This window comes from Salvelinus namaycush, chromosome 13, assembly GCF_016432855.1.
Source record: "Salvelinus namaycush isolate Seneca chromosome 13, SaNama_1.0, whole genome shotgun sequence".
Taxonomy (NCBI): domain Eukaryota; kingdom Metazoa; phylum Chordata; class Actinopteri; order Salmoniformes; family Salmonidae; genus Salvelinus; species Salvelinus namaycush.
Genome location: NC_052319.1, coordinates 15,376,020 through 15,398,782, shown reverse-complemented (window position 1 = coordinate 15,398,782; position 22,763 = coordinate 15,376,020). Strand labels below are relative to the sequence as shown.

General features: G+C 47.8%; 1 protein-coding gene across 1 annotated transcript; it reads left to right on the top strand.

Annotated features, from left to right (window-relative positions):
- The first annotated feature begins 709 nt into the window (after positions 1-709).
- LOC120058281 (interleukin-1 receptor-like 1) lies at positions 710-21,287 on the top strand. The gene is made up of 12 exons (XM_039006830.1): positions 710-883; positions 15,270-15,317; positions 15,528-15,627; positions 15,767-16,007; positions 16,718-16,901; positions 17,080-17,230; positions 17,545-17,613; positions 17,708-17,837; positions 17,977-18,125; positions 19,886-20,017; positions 20,379-20,543; positions 20,656-21,287. The coding sequence occupies exons 2-12, from the start codon at positions 15,297-15,299 to the stop codon at positions 21,099-21,101; spliced, it is 1,788 nt and encodes a 595-aa protein (XP_038862758.1). The 5' UTR covers positions 710-883; positions 15,270-15,296; the 3' UTR covers positions 21,102-21,287.
- Positions 21,288-22,763: the final 1,476 nt, after the last annotated feature.

Genomic DNA, 22,763 nt, shown 5'->3' with positions numbered 1-22,763 from the left:
TTTGTCTTATATATTTATTACAACAAACTTAGTCCATGTCATTGACAGAAAAACTTGAATTGTTGCATCACATAGCCAGCTAGCTAAAATTGTCCCTTTCCTAAATTAGCCATGGCTGGAGATAGGGATTTGGACTTGTGGTTTTACTTAATTCTCCGTACTGGCCAATGATTATAACGCCAATTCTGATCCAACCATTAATTCATACATTGTTTTGCCCCTGGCCTGAGAGGATTTAAGTTATATGTAGTTAGATGTAGAAGGCTAATGTTAACTAGCTAACATTGCCCAGGAATTGAAGTAATGTCACGGAACAATGAGACAGATATTTCACCGGATGTATAAATGTGAAGCATCCGCTTGGCGTTTCCACTCACTACCACATATGGTAGTGAGAGGAAGCCCAGTGGCTGGCAGTAGTAGAAGATGGAAAGAGATGGATTTTGGCAGACGTTCTGCTAATTTTCTCATCGATGAAACATTTGTTATAAATTAAATGTTCTGTTCCCAAAACTAGAATATGTTACAAACATAGTGGACTAAGTTTTGTAGACTTTACCCTTTGCCAAAGTTTTAAAAAATTGCGTCGTTCAGAAGGAGTGCTAAAGCAAATTGAGTAACTGCACACGCCCACTTCAGAGTAGGCGTTCCCTAACGGAATTACGCACGTGTGCTAGCGCGTGCTTGGCTCTGCCCACTATGACTCAATTGTTCCGTTTTGAAAGGACAGGATGTGGTCTATCTTGGTTTAGTTATACACATATTTTGTTAGGCTAGCGAAAAAACATTTTAGCCAGGTAGCCTAGGACAACAAAAATGTAAAGCGTGTACTGTATGACAAAGTGATAAACGCTAATGACAAAACGGTTTCTCTACAAGTACGGTGAGTCAACATGTTTTTCTACATGCACACAGAAATCAGACAGCCACATTAAATTTAGCTTACGTTGACTGAACTAAATTATTGTGTATATTTTAGTTGTCACTGTATTAGACTAAGCAGAGGTGATTTGATTATGTTGAAATGGTGCTGGAATAGTGGAGGCAGCTCATGTTTTCTTTGTAACTTGCGGTAACTCTGTGGTTCAATAGCGTTAGTTGTTTAGTGGTCCGAAAATGTCGGAAACTTACTTGGCCATGCTGTAGGTCATGTAACGGTCTGTTACTGTACATGCAATATGCATTGTGGACTTCACTGGACAGAGGTTGCGATCTGGTTTTGTGATAAAACAAAGGTGTGATTGAATTTATTTGGATTTTGTCACGGTCGCAAGGCATATGAATTAACAGGTTATAGAACAAACATCGCAATTATCACAACACATTTTACCCATGCACTGCTACGGAGTAGTTGGATTTTTCCAATAAAAACTTTCCAGTGTTGTGTCAAATAACATTAAAACTTCTCTGTATTTGTCCCTGAAATATATACACACAGCTGGGCAACATTCCAAACACTTAAAAGACACGCTAACCCCTCAGCCATCAAATTAAGTGGATACTTCTGATGACGTCTGACGAGTTGCAGGGCTAGGGAGGAAGGAATAATTTTTAAATGGACCGCCCTTGACCGGAAATTCGTCAGTCGATCATCCCGCGATGTTGGTGTTTTCAGCTAAGGGTAGCTTGTAGGGTGCTTTATAGGCGATACGTCAATCATGATTGCGTATCAACTTATATTAACTATATATTTATTAATATACACCTACTGTATAATAGCTAGCAAATTCATTTGCCAACTAACATTAGTGTGAATAAGGGAAAAAAATATTTCTACAATTTCCAGAAGCTAACCAAACAAAAACAATCGATTTTATGACACGTGTTGTGCATTAGTAGCACAATTTCTAACTTATTTACATTCGTTTTTAGTTAGACTTGTATGTTGACTACATATTGACGTTTGAGTTTTGGAAGACTTTTCTTAGCTGATGTACAATCATCGCGAATTTAATTATGGGGCGTTTCAGGCCCCGAAGTGAACATAATTGTACACTCGCAAACCTTATTAAAAACGAGGGCTGAGGGGCTACCGTTGCAAACCACCCTTTGCTAATCATTTGGACCGACAATAAATATGGCCGCGGGGATTCCCCCAAGGGCTTAGGGCAGAGGGCTGTGTACTTTGATTTTCGAAACGCAACCCTGGACTGATAGATATTTGAGGGAGAGGTTAGACTGCGCCAGTGTCTGGTGGGTATTGTAGCGACCCGCACAGGCAGCGGTGTGTTATGTGGTAGGCTATTAGTTGGTTGTGTTGTACTGGAATGTTCTGATGCCGGGCATCCTGGTGTTTGGTGGAGGGGGGTTGGGCAGGGGGATGGAGCATTGGAAGTTAAGACCAGGTTTAGCCATTGTTCTCTCTCTTACGTCTGGGCTTCACAAGAGGTCACGGTTGGCTTGTGAGCTACGGCCAAACAGTAGCCTGTGTAAAGTTGGGTTAATAAACCGTCAATTCGTAAACTCAACCCTCTGTCTGGACAATTGTTCCTTTATGATCTAGTCAGGTCATTACATTGGTGTCAGAAGTAAAAACGTTGATAAAAGTTAGCCAGCTAGCTAGCTGACTTCTGTGGCTAGCTACCGTAGGTGAGAACGGGGGTTGAAAATGCTTAGAGGAAATCCGAAAGTGGAGGTAGGGGACAATTATGGCCAAGGGGGTGCGTGTGCATGGACGTCGGAGGATCTGGCTGAGGAGATCGCCAGGGCGTCGGAGCCCAGGGGCCGCTTGAGGGAGGACGTTAGAGTGATGGCAGCTGAAGCGGGCATGAGTCCTTCGTCGACTGTGCTTCGCGCGGATTCTGGTGGGCGGACCGAAGGGGTGACGTCGACGTGGAATCTGGGGCTCAGGATGTAAACAAACATGGCGGCGCCCAGTTCCCGGCTGCGTCCGTATCTGTTAAAACCCCGAAATATTCCGGTAAGGCGGATTGGGAAGCTTTTCATGCTCAGTTTGAACTGTTAGCTCATTTTAGGGGGTGGTCGAATGAACATAGGGCACTGCGTTGGCTTTATGCCTCACGGATGAAGCTCTGGCCTGTTTTGATATTGATTAGCCCCGAGGACAGACGTGATTATGGTGCTTTAGTGGGAGCACTGAGGAGGCGCTATGGACAGTGTGTACAGCCCGGGCTACTGCGCTCCGAACTGAGTAATAGACGCAGGCAGCCTGGAGAGCCTCTACGGGCGCTAGCTAATGACATTGAGAGCGCCTCTCGGCGGGCATATGCTCACATGCCCCCCTCCGTGCAGAGCGAGCTAGCACGGGACCAGTTCATACAGGCGCTCTCTCCTACGGAGCTGCGCATACAGACCCAGCTGGCTCAATCTGGGTCATTGCAGATAGCCTTGGAGATGGCTTTGGAGAGGGAGCTGGTGTGGGCTGGGGCTTCAGCTGGGACTGGTGGGGGTGCCGGGAGACAGACCCTCTGTACGAGCTGGGGGGCAGAGCAGCCCGGAGCCGGAAAAGCCTGCATGGGTGGCTGAAATGACAGAACTCATTTGTGCTGTATCGCTATAGGCGGCATGAAACACATGCCCTGGTCCCAGGGTCTGCTGGGGTTGTGGCCAGCCAGGCCATCTGCGCCGAGGTTGCCCCATGTCCCCCAGAGCTCAGGGAAACGGCTCGGGGTCCGCGTAGACCGGGTAGTGCGCACCCCTGGCTTTCTATCCCAACCACCATCTTCTTCAGGAGGAGGCCACCGGCACAGACGGGGAAGCAAGGCTCCACTTCCCCCAGAAGCAGACGAGGGCAAGCGGATGGAGCCTGTTGTTGCCCTGCTCTGCCCTGGTGGACACTGGGTCCACAGTAACCCTGGTGAGGCCAGATATTGTGCCAGGTTGGACTCAGTGTGAGCCCACAACTGTGCAGCTCCGCACAGTCACAGGTGAGCTGGCACCCATCAAAGGGAAGGGAATAATGACTCTGACAGTAGGGGGCAGGTCTGTGCGTCATCCTGTGTGGGTGGCAGCTGTGCAGGACCCTTGTATACTGGGGTTGGACTTTCTTAGGAGCACATGCTGCCAGTTAGACCTAAATGGGGGCACACTGAGCTTCCAGGGAGGGCCGGCAGTCACCATGGCCCCCTCTAATGTCACATTCACTCAACCCAACAAACCCTTTACTCCAACAGTTAAAGCAGCAGAGACTCGTGGCTGCCCCCCCCCCCCCCCCCCCCCCCACATCTGTGTGTGACCTTTCCCCAGCCCCCCTGTCACCTACGGCTGTGTGTTACATTCCCCCAGCTACCTCCACGACACAGCCCTCTGTGAGCCTGGGCCGCACCCTCCCAGCCCAGCTACCCCAGATGGGAGAGGAGAGGACACTGTCTGCAGTGAGGGAGATATGGGGGAGGAACTGTGTTGGTCTTGACCCCGAGCAGCAGGAACGGTTGTGGCAGTTGCTGTTTGAATTCAGAGACAGCTTTGTGCTGAGTGAGGAAGAGGTGGGTCAGACTCATCTGGTGCAGCATGAGATCGACACCGGTGATGCTCGACCCATCAAGATGCGTCCCCGCTGTATCCCGCTGGCACGCCAGGAGGCGGCAGACAAGGCTGTGTTGGAGATGCAGCGGGCAGACTTCATCGAGCCCTCAGACAGCCCCTGGGCGGCGCCAGTCATCATGGTTCCGAAGAAGGGGGGCAAGCTGAGGTTCTGTGCGGACTACAGGCGGCTGAATGAGGTAACCAGGAAGGACTCATACCCCATACCAAGTATAGATGAGTCGCTGGACCTGGTTAGGGGTTGCTCCTGGTTCTCCTCACTAGACCTCCGCAGTGGCTACTGGCAGGTGCCTCTCTCCTCAGAGGCCAGAGCCAAAACTGCGTTCTCCACTAACAGAGGACACTGGCAGTTCAAGGTCCTGTGCTTCGGTCTGTGCAACGCTCCAGCTACTTTTGAGCGTTTGATTGACAGGGTGCTGGATGGCATCCCCCGACAGCAGTGTCTGGTATGTGTGCCTCGATGACATCCTGGCCCATAGCAGCTCCTTCCAGTCAGCCCTGGTGGCGCTACGGCGTGTGCTGGAGCGGGTGGCTGCCGCAGGTCTGAAGCTCCACCTCGAGAAGTGCCACTTCATGAGGAGAGAGGTGTCCTTCTTGGGCCACTGAGTGGGGAAGGAGGGGATCAGCACCATGGAGGACAAGGTGGGGGCTGTCCGAGACTACAGGTTTGTACGGGGCTTCTCAAGCGTCGCTGCTCCCCTGAACCGCCTGCTGCCGAAGGACAAGGCTTCCACTTGGACAGTGGAGTGTGAGGAGGCCTTCAACACCCTCAAACGTGCACTGATCGAGGCCCCCGTGCCTGCCCCCCCTGACCTCACCTTGCCCTTTATCCTGGACACAGACGCGAGCAATGTGGGCATGGGTGGGGTGCTGGTCCAGGTGGGGCCAGAGGGGGAGAGAGTGGTGGTGTACTTCAGCAAAACATTTGACAAACATGAGCGCCGCTACTGTGTCACCCGGCGGGAGCTCTTGGCTGTTGTGGCTTCCGTCCAACACTTCACGTACTACCTGGGTGGCCTGCCCTTTACTGTAAGGACTGACCACTCTGCTCTCCAGTGGCTCATGTCTTTCACAGAGCCAGAGGGGCAGGTGGCACGCTGGTTGGAGGAGCTTCAGCCGTATGACTTCAGCCGTGCACAGGGCAGGGGCACGCCACTCCAACGCCGACGCCATGTCCCTTCGGCCCTGTACTGCTGACTGCTGCCGCCACTGTGAGCGGAGAGAGGGACGGGAGAGAGAGCTGTGTGCAGAGGAGAGGGTCTGTGCCACAGTGTGTCGGGCGAGCTGGTCTGTCTGCTGTGAGCTGCAGACTGTCGACGTGGCTGAATGGGGGCAGCAGCAGGGACGGGACACAAGACCTACAGCCAGTGCTACAGTGGGTAGAGGCGCAGGTGAGGCCACCATGGGAAGAGGTGACAGCGCTCTCACTCGCGACCAAAGGGTTGTGGGCAAAGTTTGAGCGACTGCTGATGGCGTGCTACAGCGGGCATGGAAGGAGTCAGCTACGGGAGAAGAGAGGTGGCAGGTGGTGGTCCCAAAAGCATTGCGGGAGGCTGTGCTCCAGAGTACTCATGGGGGGGTGGGGACTGGACACTTTGAGGTCACAAAAACACTGCGCTGCCTCCGTCAGGGCTTCTACTGGGGGCAGCACAAGAGGGATGTGGAAGATTTTTGCTGCCGCTGTGACAACTGCACAGCAAGAAAGGGCCCCCCAGGCCACTCTCATGCTCAGCTCCAACAGTTCCCAGTGGGGGCTCCCATGGAGAGGGTGGGTGTGGATGTAGTTGGGCGGTTCCCCAACTAAAAAAGGCAGATGCCCCAAGTTGGACAGTCACTGGGTGGGACCCTGCAGTGTCCTGGAGAGGGTAGGGGAGGTTGTTTACCGGGTGCAGCTTCCTCCCAAGGGGAGAAAGGTGGCACTGCACCGGGACAGGTTAGCCCCATACAGAGGGGCCTCTTCTCCCCAAACCCCAGGGACCCCCACAATTCCCCTCTCTGGCACTGACATTCTCCAGGCACCCACCCCCAGGTGCCGCAGACAAGGCTCCAGACAGCCCACTCCCCCTGTCTCCCTCCCTGTGTCACTGCGTTGTTCCCCGGAGCCACGGACTGTATTCCCTGTTCCCGTTTCCTTGTCCCTCATATCCCTTCCTTTATCCCCTGGGTCCCAGAGAGGCAGCCCCCTGGCACGGATGGAGCCCCCTGTTTCACATCTGGACACTCCGCGACCATTGCGGTCACGCAGGCAAAGGAGACTTCTGGGTCGCTTCAGAGACTTTGTTTGTTCCCTCAGGGACGAGGGACTTTGTGTTGGGGGGGGGGCTGTGTAGCGACCCGCACAGACAGCGGTGTGTTATGTGGTAGGCTATTAGTGGGTTGTGTTGTACTTACCAGTGTTCGCGGGGTCCGACATGCCAATCAACCTGCTATCTGCCAATCACGGGGATTCCTGGAATGTTCTGATGCCGGGCATCCTGGTGTTTGGTGGAGGGGGGTTGGGCAGGGGGATGGAGCATTGGGAGTTAAGACTAGGTTTAGCCATTGTTCTCTCTCTTACGTCTGGGCTTCACAAGAGGTCACGGTTGGCTTGTGAGCTACGGCCAAACAGTAGCCTGTGTAAAGTTGGGTTAATAAACCGTCAATTCGTAAACTCAACCCTCTGTCTGGACAATTGTTCCTTTATGATCTAGTCAGGTCATTACATTGGTGTCAGAAGTAAAAACGTTGATAAAAGTTAGCCAGCTAGCTAGCTGACTTCTGTGGCTAGCTACCGTAGGTGAGAACGGGGGTTGAAAATGCTTAGAGGAAATCCGAAAGTGGAGGTAGGGGACAATTATGGCCAAGGGGGTGCGTGTGCATGGACGTCGGAGGATCTGGCTGAGGAGATCGCCAGGGCGTCGGAGCCCAGGGGCCGCTTGAGGGAGGACGTTAGAGTGATGGCAGCTGAAGCGGGCATGAGTCCTTCGTCGACTGTGCTTCGCGTGGATTCTGGTGGGCGGACCGAAGGGGTGACGTCGACGTGGAATCTGGGGCACAGGATGTAAACAAACATGGCGGCGCCCAGTTCCCGGCTGCGTCCGTATCTGTTAAAACCCCGAAATATTCCGGTAAGGCGGATTGGGAAGCTTTTCATGCTCAGTTTGAACTGTTAGCTCATTTTAGGGGGTGGTCGAATGAACATAGGGCACTGCGTTGGCTTTATGCCTCACGGATGAAGCTCTGGCCTGTTTTGATATTGATTAGCCCCGAGGACAGACGTGATTATGGTGCTTTAGTGGGAGCACTGAGGAGGCGCTATGGACAGTGTGTACAGCCCGGGCTACTGCGCTCCGAACTGAGTAATAGACGCAGGCAGCCTGGAGAGCCTCTACGGGCGCTAGCTAATGACATTGAGAGCGCCTCTCGGCGGGCATATGCTCACATGCCCCCCTCCGTGCAGAGCGAGCTAGCACGGGACCAGTTCATACAGGCGCTCTCTCCTACGGAGCTGCGCATACAGACCCAGCTGGCTCAATCTGGGTCATTGCAGATAGCCTTGGAGATGGCTTTGGAGAGGGAGCTGGTGTGGGCTGGGGCTTCAGCTGGGACTGGTGGGGGTGCCGGGAGACAGACCCTCTGTACGAGCTGGGGGGCAGAGCAGCCCGGAGCCGGAAAAGCCTGCATGGGTGGCTGAAATGACAGAACTCATTTGTGCTGTATCGCTATAGGCGGCATGAAACACATGCCCTGGTCCCAGGGTCTGCTGGGGTTGTGGCCAGCCAGGCCATCTGCGCCGAGGTTGCCCCATGTCCCCCAGAGCTCAGGGAAACGGCTCGGGGTCCGCGTAGACCGGGTAGTGCGCACCCCTGGCTTTCTATCCCAACCACCATCTTCTTCAGGAGGAGGCCACCGGCACAGACGGGGAAGCAAGGCTCCACTTCCCCCAGAAGCAGACGAGGGCAAGCGGATGGAGCCTGTTGTTGCCCTGCTCTGCCCTGGTGGACACTGGGTCCACAGTAACCCTGGTGAGGCCAGATATTGTGCCAGGTTGGACTCAGTGTGAGCCCACAACTGTGCAGCTCCGCACAGTCACAGGTGAGCTGGCACCCATCAAAGGGAAGGGAATAATGACTCTGACAGTAGGGGGCAGGTCTGTGCGTCATCCTGTGTGGGTGGCAGCTGTGCAGGACCCTTGTATACTGGGGTTGGACTTTCTTAGGAGCACATGCTGCCAGTTAGACCTAAATGGGGGCACACTGAGCTTCCAGGGAGGGCCGGCAGTCACCATGGCCCCCTCTAATGTCACATTCACTCAACCCAACAAACCCTTTACTCCAACAGTTAAAGCAGCAGAGACTCGTGGCTGCCCCCCCCCCCCCCCCCCCCACATCTGTGTGTGACCTTTCCCCAGCCCCCCTGTCACCTACGGCTGTGTGTTACATTCCCCCAGCTACCTCCACGACACAGCCCTCTGTGAGCCTGGGCCGCACCCTCCCAGCCCAGCTACCCCAGATGGGAGAGGAGAGGACACTGTCTGCAGTGAGGGAGATATGGGGGAGGAACTGTGTTGGTCTTGACCCCGAGCAGCAGGAACGGTTGTGGCAGTTGCTGTTTGAATTCAGAGACAGCTTTGTGCTGAGTGAGGAAGAGGTGGGTCAGACTCATCTGGTGCAGCATGAGATCGACACCGGTGATGCTCGACCCATCAAGATGCGTCCCCGCTGTATCCCGCTGGCACGCCAGGAGGCGGCAGACAAGGCTGTGTTGGAGATGCAGCGGGCAGACTTCATCGAGCCCTCAGACAGCCCCTGGGCGGCGCCAGTCGTCATGGTTCCGAAGAAGGGGGGCAAGCTGAGGTTCTGTGCGGACTACAGGCGGCTGAATGAGGTAACCAGGAAGGACTCATACCCCATACCAAGTATAGATGAGTCGCTGGACCTGGTTAGGGGTTGCTCCTGGTTCTCCTCACTAGACCTCCGCAGTGGCTACTGGCAGGTGCCTCTCTCCTCAGAGGCCAGAGCCAAAACTGCGTTCTCCACTAACAGAGGACACTGGCAGTTCAAGGTCCTGTGCTTCGGTCTGTGCAACGCTCCAGCTACTTTTGAGCGTTTGATTGACAGGGTGCTGGATGGCATCCCCCGACAGCAGTGTCTGGTATGTGTGCCTCTGACATCCTGGCCCATAGCAGCTCCTTCCAGTCAGCCCTGGTGGCGCTACGGCGTGTGCTGGAGCGGGTGGCTGCCGCAGGTCTGAAGCTCCACCTCGAGAAGTGCCACTTCATGAGGAGAGAGGTGTCCTTCTTGGGCCACTGAGTGGGGAAGGAGGGGATCAGCACCATGGAGGACAAGGTGGGGGCTGTCCGAGACTACAGGTTTGTACGGGGCTTCTCAAGCGTCGCTGCTCCCCTGAACCGCCTGCTGCCGAAGGACAAGGCTTCCACTTGGACAGTGGAGTGTGAGGAGGCCTTCAACACCCTCAAACGTGCACTGATCGAGGCCCCCGTGCCTGCCCCCCCTGACCTCACCTTGCCCTTTATCCTGGACACAGACGCGAGCAATGTGGGCATGGGTGGGGTGCTGGTCCAGGTGGGGCCAGAGGGGGAGAGAGTGGTGGTGTACTTCAGCAAAACATTTGACAAACATGAGCGCCGCTACTGTGTCACCCGGCGGGAGCTCTTGGCTGTTGTGGCTTCCGTCCAACACTTCACGTACTACCTGGGTGGCCTGCCCTTTACTGTAAGGACTGACCACTCTGCTCTCCAGTGGCTCATGTCTTTCACAGAGCCAGAGGGGCAGGTGGCACGCTGGTTGGAGGAGCTTCAGCCGTATGACTTCAGCCGTGCACAGGGCAGGGGCACGCCACTCCAACGCCGACGCCATGTCCCTTCGGCCCTGTACTGCTGACTGCTGCCGCCACTGTGAGCGGAGAGAGGGACGGGAGAGAGAGCTGTGTGCAGAGGAGAGGGTCTGTGCCACAGTGTGTCGGGCGAGCTGGTCTGTCTGCTGTGAGCTGCAGACTGTCGACGTGGCTGAATGGGGGCAGCAGCAGGGACGGGACACAAGACCTACAGCCAGTGCTACAGTGGGTAGAGGCGCAGGTGAGGCCACCATGGGAAGAGGTGACAGCGCTCTCACTCGCGACCAAAGGGTTGTGGGCAAAGTTTGAGCGACTGCTGATGGCGTGCTACAGCGGGCATGGAAGGAGTCAGCTACGGGAGAAGAGAGGTGGCAGGTGGTGGTCCCAAAAGCATTGCGGGAGGCTGTGCTCCAGAGTACTCATGGGGGGGTGGGGACTGGACACTTTGAGGTCACAAAAACACTGCGCTGCCTCCGTCAGGGCTTCTACTGGGGGCAGCACAAGAGGGATGTGGAAGATTTTTGCTGCCGCTGTGACAACTGCACAGCAAGAAAGGGCCCCCCAGGCCACTCTCATGCTCAGCTCCAACAGTTCCCAGTGGGGGCTCCCATGGAGAGGGTGGGTGTGGATGTAGTTGGGCGGTTCCCCAACTAAAAAAGGCAGATGCCCCAAGTTGGACAGTCACTGGGTGGGACCCTGCAGTGTCCTGGAGAGGGTAGGGGAGGTTGTTTACCGGGTGCAGCTTCCTCCCAAGGGGAGAAAGGTGGCACTGCACCGGGACAGGTTAGCCCCATACAGAGGGGCCTCTTCTCCCCAAACCCCAGGGACCCCCACAATTCCCCTCTCTGGCACTGACATTCTCCAGGCACCCACCCCCAGGTGCCGCAGACAAGGCTCCAGACAGCCCACTCCCCCTGTCTCCCTCCCTGTGTCACTGCGTTGTTCCCCGGAGCCACGGACTGTATTCCCTGTTCCCGTTTCCTTGTCCCTCATATCCCTTCCTTTATCCCCTGGGTCCCAGAGAGGCAGCCCCCTGGCACGGATGGAGCCCCCTGTTTCACATCTGGACACTCCGCGACCATTGCGGTCACGCAGGCAAAGGAGACTTCTGGGTCGCTTCAGAGACTTTGTTTGTTCCCTCAGGGACGAGGGACTTTGTGTTGGGGGGGGGGCTGTGTAGCGACCCGCACAGACAGCGGTGTGTTATGTGGTAGGCTATTAGTGGGTTGTGTTGTACTTACCAGTGTTCGCGGGGTCCGACATGCCAATCAACCTGCTATCTGCCAATCACGGGGATTCCTGGAATGTTCTGATGCCGGGCATCCTGGTGTTTGGTGGAGGGGGGTTGGGCAGGGGGATGGAGCATTGGGAGTTAAGACTAGGTTTAGCCATTGTTCTCTCTCTTACGTCTGGGCTTCACAAGAGAAGGTCACGGTTGGCTTGTGGGGTATCTTTTGTTTATTTGGCGTGGGCTACGGCCAAACAGTAGCCTCTGTAAAGTTGGGTTAATAAACCGTCAATTCGTAAACTCAACCCTCTGTCTGGACAATTGTTCCTTTATGATCTAGTAAGGTCGTTACAGTATTGTAGTTTGGAATTATGGGAAGGACACTGTGGAGATGAGCTCAATAGTTTAACCCACAACTCCTAAACTGCTGCAGCCTGGTCTCCTAGACTAGACGTAACATAGTAAATGTAAATCTGGGACATGCAAATGAGTATTATATCTTACATTTGGTATGGTTACATAAGAGAGAAGGTTACTTAACTCAAAAATGAAAGTAGGGTGGTTGGTCAGGCATGTACAGTTAACGTCTAGCTACCCAGAGTTTACATGCTTGAATCTCATCACGGACAACCTTAGCATTTTAGATCATTAGAAACTTTTCAGCTACTTTTATCTTCTTTGCTACTACTTAATGTTAGCTGACCCTAACCTTAACCCTTTAATCTAACTCATAACCTTAACTCTAACCCCTAGCCTAGCTAACATTAACCACCTAGATAACCTAGCTAACATTAGCCATAACAAATTGCAATTTGTAACATATCATTCTAATTGTAATTCGTAACATAAAATACGAAATGGATGATGGACATCCACAAATGAGTACAATACAAAGTTTAACACAACATACAATTTTTATTTAACTAGGCAAGTCAGTTAAGAACAAATTCTTATCATGCATCAGCATCATGCTGTGGGGTTGTTTTTCAGTGGCAGGGACTGGGAGACTAGTCAGGATCAAGGGAAAGATGAGCGGAGCAAAGGATAGGGAGATCCTTGATAAAAACCTGCTCCAGAGCGCTCAGGACCTCAGACGGGCAAAAGGTTCACCTTCCAACAGGACAACGACTGTAAGCACACAGCCAAGACAATACAGGAGTGGCTTCGGGACAAGTCTATGAATGTCCTTGAGTGGCCCAGCCAGAGCCAGGACTTGAACCCGATCAAACATCTCTGGAGAGACCTGAAAATAGCTGTGCAGCGACACTCCCCATCCAACCTGACAGAGCTTGAGAGGGTCTGCAGAGAAGAATGGGAGAAACTCCCCAAATACAGGTGTGCCAAGCTTGTAGCGTCATACCCAAGAAGACTCATATTTAAGTTTATATATTTTTTTATTGCAAACATTTCTATAAACCTGTTTTTGCTTTATCATTTGAGTATTGTTTGAAAAAACAATTGAATCCATTTTATAATAAGGCTGTAACGTAACAAAATGTGGAAAAAGTCAAGGGGTCTGAATAATGCACTGTATTCTGTCATTCTTTGAAGGATGTTATCTAGCAAGCTTAGCAACTTTGCTCAATGGACTTTTGTTTGACTACAGTTAAAAAGTTTTTATGATTCAACAAAGCTATATTCGGGATGTGTTCTGCGCTTCCTGGGCGCACTCTGTGTTGAGAGTGTGGTGGATAATCGTTTCAAAATATAACACTTACAAGAACTTGTGAATTCAATATAGGCTTTTAATACAAGTATATCAGAAGCCTAGATGGTCCGCGGAACACACACTTTCCCAGAGCACTGGCTCTGTATTTATACACACAGCATATGAGTCCATCCCACATGTAAATTAAGTTACTTCCCTCAGGTCATCTGCCACCATTATCTTTTAGTTCAGGCTTCCTGCTTGTTCATGCCCAATAACACCTATATCTGCTCTTGATTAAATTATAATGGTGGCAGGACCCTTTCGTGTCCTAAAAATAATATATGTCTATCTTACCCTAAGCACTTATGGCCTTGAGTAATATACTTATGTTTGTTCCTCTCTATCTAATCTTTGGTATCCTGCCCTTTCCATAATAGATAATGCACTTAAGTGTCACCTCCTCCTCTTTACCCTAAGCATTTATGCACTTATGGCTTTGGCCATTATACTTATGTCTGTTAATCTTTGGTTTCCTGTGGCCATTACACTTATGTCTGTTAATCTTTGGTTTCCTGTCCTTTCCAGAATGGCAAATGCACTCAAGTGTCGCCTTCTCCTCTTGTGGTCTAATGTACACCTGTCTTTGCTCAATATTGTCATATCTGTCTCTATGTGTACCATTTACTCCCACAATAGCCTACTGCTGAAATGCGCTGAATGCTGCAACAAGACTTAGACATTCATTCATGTTTCTCATACGCCAATTTCAAAGTTGTTCCAAACGTCAAATTTTGACGTGTTTGAGGTTAAGTTTAGTCATTACCTCCAAAATATTAAGGGTAGGTATTAGCTCAGAATGGTTAAGGTTTTGGATAGGCTTAAAACGAAATATGCAACCTTTTACACCAGAAGCAGATGCTTACGCCCATCCACAACGCCCTAGCAAAACCGAAACCTACTTGAAGGTAACATCCCTCACTTTTGCCCCTAGTGGCCGGTTTCTACATCTCCCCGTGTCCTCAGACATGGATGGACGTCTAATACTGACATGCATCACGGGTGACCTGGCTGGAATTAATTGAGGAACATGATAACACTCTGAATTTATGAACGGCCTGTTTCAAAATTCACAACAATGTCATTGGCGATCAGAGATATACTCATGACTAAATATACATTTAAGTCATTTAGCAGACGCTCTTATCCAGAGCGACTTACAAATTAAGTGTAATTTGCTCTGAAATCATTACATAGTGGCACAGCCAAGTCAACAAGGTGGCTCAGCGCTCTCTTATTTGGGGAGAACCCTGACATGGAGACCATATCTTGGTTTTAAATGCTTTAAATGGTCACTGGATAAATATTAATTATTACCTTGATTAAAACTTGTTAGATTTTGGGGAAAAGATGAATTCCTAGCTGTAATTATATCTGAACAATACATTTCTATTTTTCATCAATTATTGTGAAATATGTAATCAATGAACACACCTTTGATCACAGAAATGATGACAATAAGATTTTCAGTATATTTGATGGGTAGTGCAAGTGTATTGCCTAATGTGAAAACAGTGTAATGTACTGCAATTTTTCTGTACAGCATTTTTTCTAATGGTTTAACTGGTTGTTAAAATGACTAAATTGAGAAGATGTGTTTGCTGATTAAATAAATGTTTGCATGGTATTTCACAGTGAACTTATATTTTGGATAATAGGTTGTGTGGTGAAATACATCTCCAAACAAAATTAATGCACAATAAAAGGTTTTGAATGTGACTTTATGCTTGAAGTGTTACCAGTTTGGCGTTTTGTACTAAGAGTGTAAATAAATCACTTTATGCTTGTAAAAATAGCACCAAAGCGATTTGATGTTTTAGCAAACACTGTATATTTTCCAAAGAGGTCATGGTTTCTTCATTCAAGCTTGATATGTTAAATGGCCATTTCAATAATCCATATTATATCAACATTTCAGTTTTCATCATTTCTGCTGTATCTATAACAGGATATCCTAACAACATGTTGAATATGACTCTTGTTCTTTCTTATCAGTGGAGGCAAGTTCCTGTTTTGCAGAAAATGTGCTCCTTCACTTTCAGGGTAAGCTCTTTCAGTAATTCTTCACTCTGAACCTAAAAAGGTTTTCTGCATATGTATTTTATTCCCTCTTGAAAATAGGTATGTCATTTATTGTAAAAACAAGTAAAGCATGGTCCTGATGTTTTATTATAGGGTCTTGTGTGGAATGATAGTTCCTGTTCAAAGTTACAATAAGGTAACATTCTTCTTTTTGTTCCCCTTGTCTTGTAGTTGGTGGATGGTGGTCTCATGTTTCTGCTCCTCAGTTTGACTAGGATTTCTGCCCAGAGAGAAATGTCCTTAAACCCTACTACAATAGGTCATTACACAGGTATAGCATCTTCTTCATATTTCACACATTTCTACATCCCATTATTACAAGGCATAGTGAATATATTGTACCTTGAACAATAGACCTCTTTTCCTTCACATGCAACTTAATCGGGTAATGTATGTTCATATTTTGGCAGAGTCCCCATGTAAACTATTTGACAAGTATGAAACTACTGTGACAGAGGGGGAGGCCCTTAGTTTGCCAGCCTACTATGACCTGAGTGAGTTGGTTTGGGCCAGCGTGACTGAGTTTACCTGGTACAGAAACAGAACCCAAGAGCTCCCGTCCTCTGAGGAAGCGCGTGTGCATCATCATGGACCGGTGCTCTTCTTCCTCCCCCTTTTATTCAACGACTCTGATCAGTACTACACCTACTGGTAATACAACAACTGTGTGTTTAGGGGTTAGATTGGTAATTGAGAGCGGGGGAGCCCTGTTTGGGAGGGTTAGTGTTGAACCTGAATGTGTACATAGGGCTAGGGTAGGCATGCACATTTACAAAGAAAAAACCTAAGGGTCCCTTGTCTTGCACAAACGTTGAATAAAATTCTATTTGAACTTACTCTGCCGTTTTGAAATTTACACAAAATATCCACAGAAAACTATTATTACCGACTTCAAAACGCAGAACTCTGTGTGTGGCAATAAAGATGTTTGCTCCTGACCTAAGGCCAAGCACAAGACGGAAGGACATGCACGATGATGCATGCATACTGATGGAAATTTTGCAGGTGTTTACATGGTTTTGAGCATGTGACAGGTGATAGAAATTTCAACGGCAGTATTGGCACTCTAAAAAGTTGGGTAAATAATACTTCCTGTGGATATTTTGTCTCAAAATTCGACCCACTGAAGGACCAACCACACAGACAACTGGTAGGGTAACATGTAATACAATTTTATTCAACATTCTGACTCGTAAGGAAACTTTCCACATTTTTAAACTGCTTAGTTTCAGGCTGTATAGACTCTTAGAAAAAAAACATTTGCTATCTACAGCCTAAATGGGTTCTTCGGCTGGCCCCCAGTTAGAAGCCTGTTGGTTCCGTTTTGGGTAACTGGTACACTGTGTATGCTTATGTTCCAGGAGAAAGGCAGCAGACACCTGCCATATTTTTATGACAGAGGTGATTGTGGTCAAAGCCCAACCGTTCGATCATTCAGTCCTGTTTAACGATATCTCAGAGTCCGCAGACAACATTGCTATCCCATGTCCTGACCCCGTGGAAAAACTGTGCCAAGATGGAAAAGAAAACTTAGCCTGGTATAAGGTACTGAACATGACCAGAATGCTAACACAAACCTCAAGCCTGTAAAACTATTTACCATTGGTTCTCAACTCCTGTCCTATAGCTCCTAAGGGTTGCACCTGCTCTTGATGAGTGGAATCAGGTGTGTTACTGCTATTTCAGCAAAGAAGTTTGTGAAATTGTTTGTCTTTAACTTCAGAATTTCAGTCCCATTCCAAACGAGTCTGAGAGAAATCTGTTGGTGTACGGCGCCTCCAAAGCAGACGAGGGCATCTATACGTGTGTGTGCACGTGGGAGCACAATGGTACGGTTCTCAACACTTCTGCATCCAGGAGACTAAAGATCCGAGGTATGTAGGTTGTGGCTTGATGACAGCTCTGTCGATTCTCTCAGCATTTTATTTATTTGATTTGAGCTTTGCTGAAAGCTCATCCAAGATGGCAGCAGGGTCAGCAAACATGGAAACTCTAGGCTACATTACAGCAGGTTATTAGGCTACACTAGGTACATTAGGCTCCATTTATATCAAACAAACAGAAGCAAAAGCAACCCTCATATCACATGTGGTCTTTGTGGCAGCAACAATCATCAATAACATCAGTGACAACGTTTTGAATGTATCCAAAAGTATCTTTCTGACTAAACTGTGTTTGTCTCCTTCAGCTCCCTCTGCCTCACATCCTCCTCAGATCAACCTGCCTAGAAACGGAAGCACAGAGACCACTGACCTGTGTAGGGATCACACCTGGATCAAATTCTTGTGTTGTGCTTGATTTGGTTTGCCCGGTAATCTCTCTGTCTTCATAGTATCTCTTGTTCTTCATAGACACCACTAAGAAGTTGAGGTGTGAAGCGTTTTGTGGGCAGAACATTGAAGACAACTGTCACGTGTGGTGGGAGATGAATGGAGTGAAAGTGTGCTCGCAGCAGCAAGGGTACTCAGTGAACACCACCAGGTAGGTACACACAAGCACACACACACACTTGTTTTTGAGAACAAGGTAACATAATTTAAACATTTCCTTGAAAACAAGACCCCAGATTCACCGTTGAGAATTCGCTGTGTGAATGTTTTGTGTGTATGTGTTACTGTAGCGAGGTGGAGGTATCTTCAATGCGGAGTATCTTCACGGCTATCCTGACCATAAACACAGTGACTATGAAGGACCTCCAGTCAAAGTTCACGTGTGTTGCAATGAACGACCAGAAATGGATTTATGCAGTGGTTACTCTCAAGCTAAGAGGTTAGTGCACACACTCTTAAACATCACACAGACGCACGTCACACAAACACTCTTAAACAAACATCACACAGACATACAGTTGAAGTCAGAAGTTTACATACACTTTGGTTGGAGTCATTAAAACTAAGGTTTTCAACCACTCCACAAATTTCTTGTTAACAAACTATAGTTTTGGTAAGTCGGTTAGGACATCTGCTTAGTGCATGACACAAGTATTTTTTCCAACAATTGTTTACAGACAGATTATTTTACTTATAATTCACTGTATCACAATTCCAGTGGGTCAGAAGTTTACATACACTAAGTTGACTGTGCCTTTTAAACAGCTTGGAAAATTCCAGAAAATGATGTCATGGCTTATGAAGCTTCTGATTGGCTAATTGACATAATTTGATTCAATTGGAGGTGTACCTGTGGATGTATTTCAAGGCCTACCTTCAAACCCAGTGCCTCTTTGCTTGACATGGGAAAATCAAAAGAAGTCAGCGAAGACCTCAGAAAAAAATTGTAGACCTCCACAAGTCTGCTTCATCTTTGGGAGAAATTTCCAAATGCCTCAAGGTACCACGTTCATCTGTACAAACAATAGTATGCAAGTATAAACACCATGAGACCACGCAACCGTCATACCACTCAGGAAGGAGACGCGTTCTGTCTCCTAGAGATGAACGTACTTTGGTGCGAAAGTGCAAATCAATCCCAGAACAACAGCAAAGGACCTTGTGAAGATGCTGGAGGAAACAGGTACAAAAGTATCATTATCCACAGTAAAACGAGTCCTATACCGACATAGCCTGAAAGGCAATCCAGCAAGGAAGAAGCCACTGCTCCAAAACCGCCATAAAAAAGCCATACTACAGTTTGCAACTGCACATTGGGACGAAGATCGTACTCTTTGGAGAAATGTCCTCTGGTCTGATGAAACAAAAATAGAACTGTTTGGCCATAATGCCCATCGTTATGTTTGGAGGGAAAAGGGGGAGGCTTGCAAGCCGAAGAACACCATCCCAACCGTGAAGCACGGGGATGGCAGCATCATGTTGTGGGGGTGCTTTACTGCAGGAGGGACTGGTGCCCTTCACAAAATAGATGGCATCATGAGGCAGGAAAATTATGTGGATATATTGAAGCAACATCTCAAGACATCAGTCAGGAAGTTAAAGCTTGGTCGCAAATGGGTCTTCCAAATGGACATCGACCCCAAGCATACTTCCAAAGTTGTGGCAAAATGACTTAAGGACAACAAAGTCAAGGTATTGGAGTGGCCATCACAAAGCCCTGATGTCAATTCTATAGACAATTTGTGGGCAGAACTGAAAAGGCACGTGCGAGCAAGGAGGCCTACAAACCTGACTCAGTTACACCAGCTCTGTCAGGAGGAATGGGCCAAAATTCACCCAACTTATTGTGGGAAGCTTGTGGAAGGCTACCCGAAACGTTTGACCCAAGTTAAACAATTTAAAGGCAATGCTGACCCACTGGGAATGTGATGAAAGCTGAAATAAATCATTCTCTCTACTATTATTCTGACATTTCACATTCTTTAAATGAAGTGGTGATCCTAACGGACCTAAGACAGTGAATGTTTACTAGGATTAAATGTCAGGAATTGTGAAACTGAGTTTAAATGTATTTGGCGAAGGTGTATGTAAACTTCCGACTTCAACTGTATATGTCACACAAACACACACACACAAAATCACACATGCAAACTCTCTAACTTTCTCGGTGTTGTGTTCTCCCTGTCTTCCCCCCCACAGGGTTTATGTTTATGTGTCTATGTGTGGTGCTAGTCTTTTTCTTCTTGCTAGCTGCTGTGGCCGTCAAAGTGTTTGACATCGATCTGGCGCTCTTCTTCCGTGGAGTTTTCAAATGCTATGGTCGATCTGAGGGTAAGATTCATCTAGCCACCCACTGAAGTTTAATGATGCTATTTCACTAAGATATTTCATTGTACAGAAATGCTTATTCAGCCTACATGATCTATATAGTATTGGATACCATATCAACATATTACCTCATTTAGTTCTTAGTCACCACACTGAAGCATGGCCCACTGATTGTGCAGTGCAGTTGTCTGCAGTAGGCCCTTCTCAACAGGTCCCGGCTGGGGTCAATCCCACTGCAAGTGTATTAGTAATGGGCAAATTTATATTAAACTCAATTTCAGTTCAAATAGAATTTAATCAAATCTGTACAATCTACTCCTTTCCTGCTGAGGTTTGACAGAAACCTCTTTGTCTGTGTTTTCAGATGGGAAGGTCTATGATGCTTACGTTGTCTACCAGATGGATGGTGTAGACAAGGAAAGGGAGGAGAAAGTGTATCACTTTGTGAGCAGCGTTCTGCCCAATGTCCTGGAGCAGAAGTGTGGCTTTAGACTCTTCATCCATGGCAGAGACGACTTACCTGGAGAAGGTTGGTTCTTTCAGACTGTGTCCTACCCTCTAAGAAGCAAATGTAACAGTAATAAACAGTACTGAAGTCAAAAGTTAACTTCTCCCACTCCTCTCTGTTCTGTTGTCCCCAGACCGCATGGAGTTGGTGGAGGACTGCATGCGGTTGAGCAGGAGGCTGATTGTCATCCTGACCCCCAGCTCAAGCACATGGTCAGGCTCAGGAGGTCAAGGGTCATGTGGCCAATGGGGCTGCTCGTCTTTGTTGACCACAGCGGAGGACTATGACTGTCAGGTGGGGCTCCTCCAGGCTCTGGTCCACAGTGAGATGAGCGTCATCCTCATCCAGCTGGGGGACATGGGGGAGGGTGGCTACACACACCTGCCCCCCGGCCTGCAGCACCTGGTCCGCAAGAGTTCCCCCTTAATGTGGCAGGAGGGAAGGCGTGGGTCGATGCTGCCCAACTCAAGCTTCTGGAAGAGGGTGCGTTACATGATGCCTTGGCCGCGCCACTCGACTAGTTCTAACAACCAGTTAATGACTGTTCTATGTGAACAATCAGATGGTCTGAGGACTTGAAGGGGGTGGCTACACACACCTGCCTGGGATTCTGTTATAGAAGAGAACACCCCCAGGTTCTCTGATAATCCTTATTCCAGTCATAGAAATATCATTCATTATTCCAGTGCTGTGCGTTTAACCACAATATTTGTTGTATTATTTGTTCTGTCTTTTCAGGTGGATTAAACTGAAATTGCAACCAACTTTCTAAGACTGGTTTAAAAAATAACGATATTTTGGAGATTATTTCCTTTTCAAACAACCGAAAGTGAGCAGTTGTAATCTGAATAAAGGGAAAAAGGCCCTTCTTGAACATAGGATGAGACATTCCTACCAATTTACTAGAGAACCAGTTTGGATTTAAGTATAACTTTTATTTGACTGATGCCTTTAGTGAGAGGTCTAATGCTTTAGTATTTGATCATTTCTGCCCATATTCGTTATATAAATAAGCCCTTTTAATTTTGTCTGGCTTGCCATTCCAAATAAAATTGAATATTTTTTGTTCATATAATTTAAAAAGCAGGTCACTAGGTGTAGGCAAAACCATAAGCAAATAGGTAAACTGTAATATGACTAAAGAGTTAATCAGGGTGATTTTTCCACAAATAGACAGGTATTTTCCTTTCCATGGTAGCAAGATCTTATCTATTTTTGCTAACTTTCTATAACAATTTATTTGAGTGAGATCATTTCTTTCTTTTGTGATTTGTATACTGAGTATGCTCACATCTCTGTTTGTGATTCAATACGTAATATAGTACACTTATCATAATTTGGTTTTAATCCAGAGAGGATAGCAAAAGTATCTAGATCCTCTGAGGCCGTGGAGAGATTCTAATTGTGGTTTTAAAAGAAAACATTAATCATCAGCGTACAATGACACCTTAGTTTTTAAGCCGCGGATTTCTAATCCCTTAATATTATTGTTTGATCTAATTTTAACAGCTAACATTTCGATGGCAATAATAAATAGATATGCCGATAGTGGACAACCTTGTTTTACTCCTCTAAATAGTTCAAAACTTTCTGAGATGTAGCCATTATTTACTATATTACACCTAGGGTTACTATACATAACTTTAACCCATTTTATAAGAGGTTCCCCAAAATTGAAATATTCTAGGTATTTCTATATAAACTCCAGTCATACTTTATCAAAAGCCTTTTCAAAATCAGCTATGAAAACCAGGCCTGGTGTCCCCTATATTTCATAGTATTCTATTGTTTCCAGTACCTGTCTTATATTATCTCCAATGTATCGTCCATGTAAAAAAACTGTCTGATTAGGATGAATAATATCTGACAATAATTTTTTAATTCTATGCGCCAAGCATTTTGCTAGGATTTTTGCTTCACAACACTGAATTGTAAGAGGTCTCCAATTTTTTTAATTGACGAGATCTTTATATATACCACTTGGGTCCTGTTTCAGAAATAATGATATCAGACCTTCTTGTTGCGTGTCTGATAATCTACCATTTTATATAGGAGTGGTTAAAACATGCTAATAATGGTCCTCTGAGTATATCAAAAAAAGTTGTGTATACTTCCACTGGTATGCCATCTAGCCCTGGAGTTTTCCCAGCCTTAAAGGCTTTAATTGCATCAAGACGTTCCTCCTCTGTAATTTGGCCTTCACATGAGTCTTTTTGTACAGATGTTAATTTGACATTATTA